A 3,583-nucleotide genomic window follows, 5' to 3' on the forward strand; every position below is an offset into this window, starting at 1 on the left:
CCCTTGAATACCTGTATAGTTTTGTAATCGATCTATGAGTATGTCATGATCTATGGTGTCGAACGCAGCACTAAGATCAAGTAAGACTAGAAATGAGATGCAGCCTTGGTCTGACGCAAGGAGCAGGTCATTTGTAATTTTAACAAGTGCAGTTTCTGTGCTATGGTGGGGCCTAAAACCTGACTGAAATTCTTCATACATATCATTTTTATGCAGGAAGGTGCTCAATTGAGCAGACACAACTTTCTCTAAAATTTTAGACATAAATGGAAGATTTGAAATAGGCCTATAATTTGCCAGTACACTAGGATCTAGTTTTGGTTTCTTAATAAGAGGCTTGATAACCGCCAGCTTGAATGGTTTTGGGACGTGTCCTAAAGTTAACGACGAGTTTATGATATTGAGAAGCGTTTCTTCTGCTACAGGTAACAGCTCTTTCAGTAATTTAGTGGGTACAGGATCTAATAAACATGTTGTTGGTTTAGATACAGTGATAAGTTTATTTAGCTCTTCCTGTCCTATGGTTGTAAAGCGCTGCAGTTTATCTTTGGGTGCGATGGATGAAACTGAAGTGTTAGACGCTGTAGAATCTACATTCGCTATTGTATTTCTAATGTTATCTATTTTATCAGTGAAGAAATTCATAAAGTCATTACTATTTAACGTTGGTGGAATATTTGAATCAGGTGGCATCTGGTAATTTGTTAACTTAGCCACTGTGCTAAATAAAAACCTAGGATTGTTTTGGTTATTTTCAATGAGTTTGTGTATATGCTCTGCCCTAGCAGTTTTTAGAGCCTGTCTATAGCTGGACATACTGTTTTTCCATGCAATTCTAAAAACTTCTAAGTTAGTTTTTCTCCATTTGCGTTCAAGACTACGAGTTAATTTCTTGAGAGAGTGAGTATTACTGTTATACCATGGTACAGTACGTTTTTCTCTAACTTTTTTCAATTTGATTGGGGCAACAGCTTCTAATGTATTAGAGAAAATAGTGCCCATGTTGTCAGTAATTTCGTCTAATTCGTGTGTATTTTTGGGTACAATTAGCAGTTGAGATAGATCAGGCAGGTTATTTGCGAATCTTTCTTTGGTGGCTGGAACAATAGTTCTGCCCAGACGGTAACGCTGAGACATATAGTTAATATCAGTTATACGCAGCATGCACGATACAAGGAAATGGTCTGTAATATCATCACTTTGAGGTACAATATCTATAGCAGTAAGATCGATTCCATGCGATATAATTAAATCTAGTGTATGATTAAAACGATGAGTGGGCCCGGTGACATTTTGCTTGACTCCAAAGGAGTTTATTAGGTCAGTAAACGCAAGTCCTAATGTATCATTTGCATTATCAACGTGAATATTAAAATCTCCCATGATTAGCGCCTTATCAACTGTAACTAGAAGGTCTGAGAGGAAATCTGCAAATTCTTTCAGGAATTCTGTATACGGCCCTGGTGGTCTATACACAGTAGCCAGAGCAAGAGATACATTAGATTTCTTTTGCATGTCTGACAGAGTAACATTTAGCAGAAGTATTTCAAAAGAGTTAAACCTGTATCCTGTTTTCTGGGTAACATTGAGAATATCACTATATATTGTTGCAACACCCCCGCCACGACCAGTCTGACGGGGCTCATGCTTATAACAGTAGTTTGGTGGAGTAGACTCATTTAGACCAAAATAATCATTTGGTTTTAGCCAGGTTTCAGTCAAGCAGAGTAAATCAAAACTATTATCTGTGATCATTTCATTTACAATAACTGCTTTTGGTGCGAGTGATCTAATATTTATGAGCCCAAACTTTAAAAATTGTTTTTGTTCATTTACTTTACATTTTTCTGGTTTAATTACGATAAGATTTTTTCTAGATCCTAAATTATATTTTGACCTCACTATTCGGGGAACAGACACAGTCTTAATAGTTTTTACAGCACAAGTACTTTTATCATTTAAGCGGGTGGAACAAAACTCATCATAATAGTTATCTGTGAATTGTCTTACTAGTCACAAGGAGCGAAGTGTCCTGGAGATGTTGTCAGAGAGAAGCTCTGCTCCAATTCTGCTGGGGTGTAATCCATCAGCGCGAAACAGTCTAGGACGCTCCCAGAAAAGATTCCAGTTATTAACAAATAGCAGTTTCTGTTCTTTACACCATGACAACAACCATTCATTTAAAGCAAAAAGTCTACTGAACCTTTCGTGTCCTCGTCGATACGTGGGCAGTGGTCCTGACACGACGATCGTCGCCGCGGGCGTCGTGCTGCGAACCGTCTCGATCAGGCTCCTGAAGTCCCTCTTCAGCGTCTCCGTCTGCCGCAGCGTGGTGTCGTTAACCCCGGCGTGAAGCACGACCGCTCTGGGGCTCTCGCCGTCCTTCAGGATCGCGGGTATCTGCGCAGAAACATCGAGAACACGAGCACCAGGCAAACAATGAGTGTGCACTTTACCTTCGGCTAACGTAGCACTTACGTGTCGGACGATGGAGTCTCCGATGATCACAGCGTCGCGTCCTGTCTCGCGGAGGGGAGCGAAGCGGTTCTGGATGGAGAGCTCGAAGGCAGGAGGGGGAGAAGTAGTTGCCCGGGACCCGGCTCGCGTCCTCCGCTGTGGATGCACCCAGGGTCCGTGGTGTCCCGGCGTCGCAGTGAAGGACATCTGGGAAGATCGCGTCCTGGGTGCACCGGGCCTGCACAGAGAAACACACGGAGTAGACGTGGTGGGACTGTTAACAGCACGCTGTATACTTACCCCGGACTTGTGAGCGTCAGCCCGGGATGATTCCAGCGCGGCTCTCCGCTCTCTCAGCTTGGCCTGCCTCGTTTCCAGGTCGCGAATCTGCTTCCCCACGGCCTCGAGCTGCACAGAGTGGAGACATTCATCCGCCATTAAAGCAAGTAACAGTGAGTACAGCAGTGGTAATGTGTGAGAATAGAGTATTAGCAATGTAAGCGCAGTTAGCAGCAAACACGCTTGCTGATGCTAACTGGCTAAAAGCTAATAGCGGACCCGGGAGATCAAAATAAAACTAGTGATAGCGAGGCGCTCTGATTGTTTTTGTTGTAGAATACAATAGAGGATATATTCACGCGTTATATAAACGGAAACAATGATGTATAAAATTGATTTTTAAGTTAAAAATAGTCAATGAAAAGAATATAGTGACGGAGCTCAAACGCAGTACAGCCGTCAACAGCAAACAGCAAACAGGAAGTCTCTGTTTGCTGATCACGGTGATCACGGTGAGGGGCAGGTACGTAGGTTTTATCCGGTGGACAGGCGTGGTGGTGCTTCTTGTGAATTGTGTTGTTCTATAAGAGTCATGATATCCCACTGGATGGGAGCAACCACCACATGGAAGGGCAATATGCGTTCGGGGACTGAGATGGAGGGGTCGTCATCATGGATACGTGACAAAGCATCGGCTTTAGTATTCTTGGAACCTGGGCGATAAGTGACATTGAACTGGAACCGGGAGAAGAACAAGGACCATCTGGCTTGGCGTGGGTTGAGTCTCTTGGCGGAGCGTAGGTATTCCAGATTTTTATGATCCGTAAAGACGGTGAAAGGATGAATA

At 43.1% G+C, this 3,583-nt stretch overlaps 1 protein-coding gene across 1 annotated transcript; it reads right to left on the reverse strand.

Moving 5' to 3' along the window:
• Nucleotides 1-2,013: 2,013 nt before the first annotated feature.
• LOC127951919 (uncharacterized) lies at nucleotides 2,014-3,218 on the reverse strand. Its single transcript, XM_052550068.1, has 2 exons — nucleotides 2,479-3,218; nucleotides 2,014-2,400 (listed from the first exon to the last, which is right to left on the reverse strand). The coding sequence occupies exons 1-2, from the start codon at nucleotides 2,893-2,895 to the stop codon at nucleotides 2,014-2,016; spliced, it is 804 nt and encodes a 267-aa protein (XP_052406028.1). The 5' UTR covers nucleotides 2,896-3,218.
• Between the last annotated feature and the right edge of the window lie 365 nt (nucleotides 3,219-3,583).

The sequence above is a fragment of the Carassius gibelio genome, chromosome B3 (genome assembly GCF_023724105.1).
Source record: "Carassius gibelio isolate Cgi1373 ecotype wild population from Czech Republic chromosome B3, carGib1.2-hapl.c, whole genome shotgun sequence".
Taxonomy (NCBI): Eukaryota; Metazoa; Chordata; class Actinopteri; order Cypriniformes; family Cyprinidae; genus Carassius; species Carassius gibelio.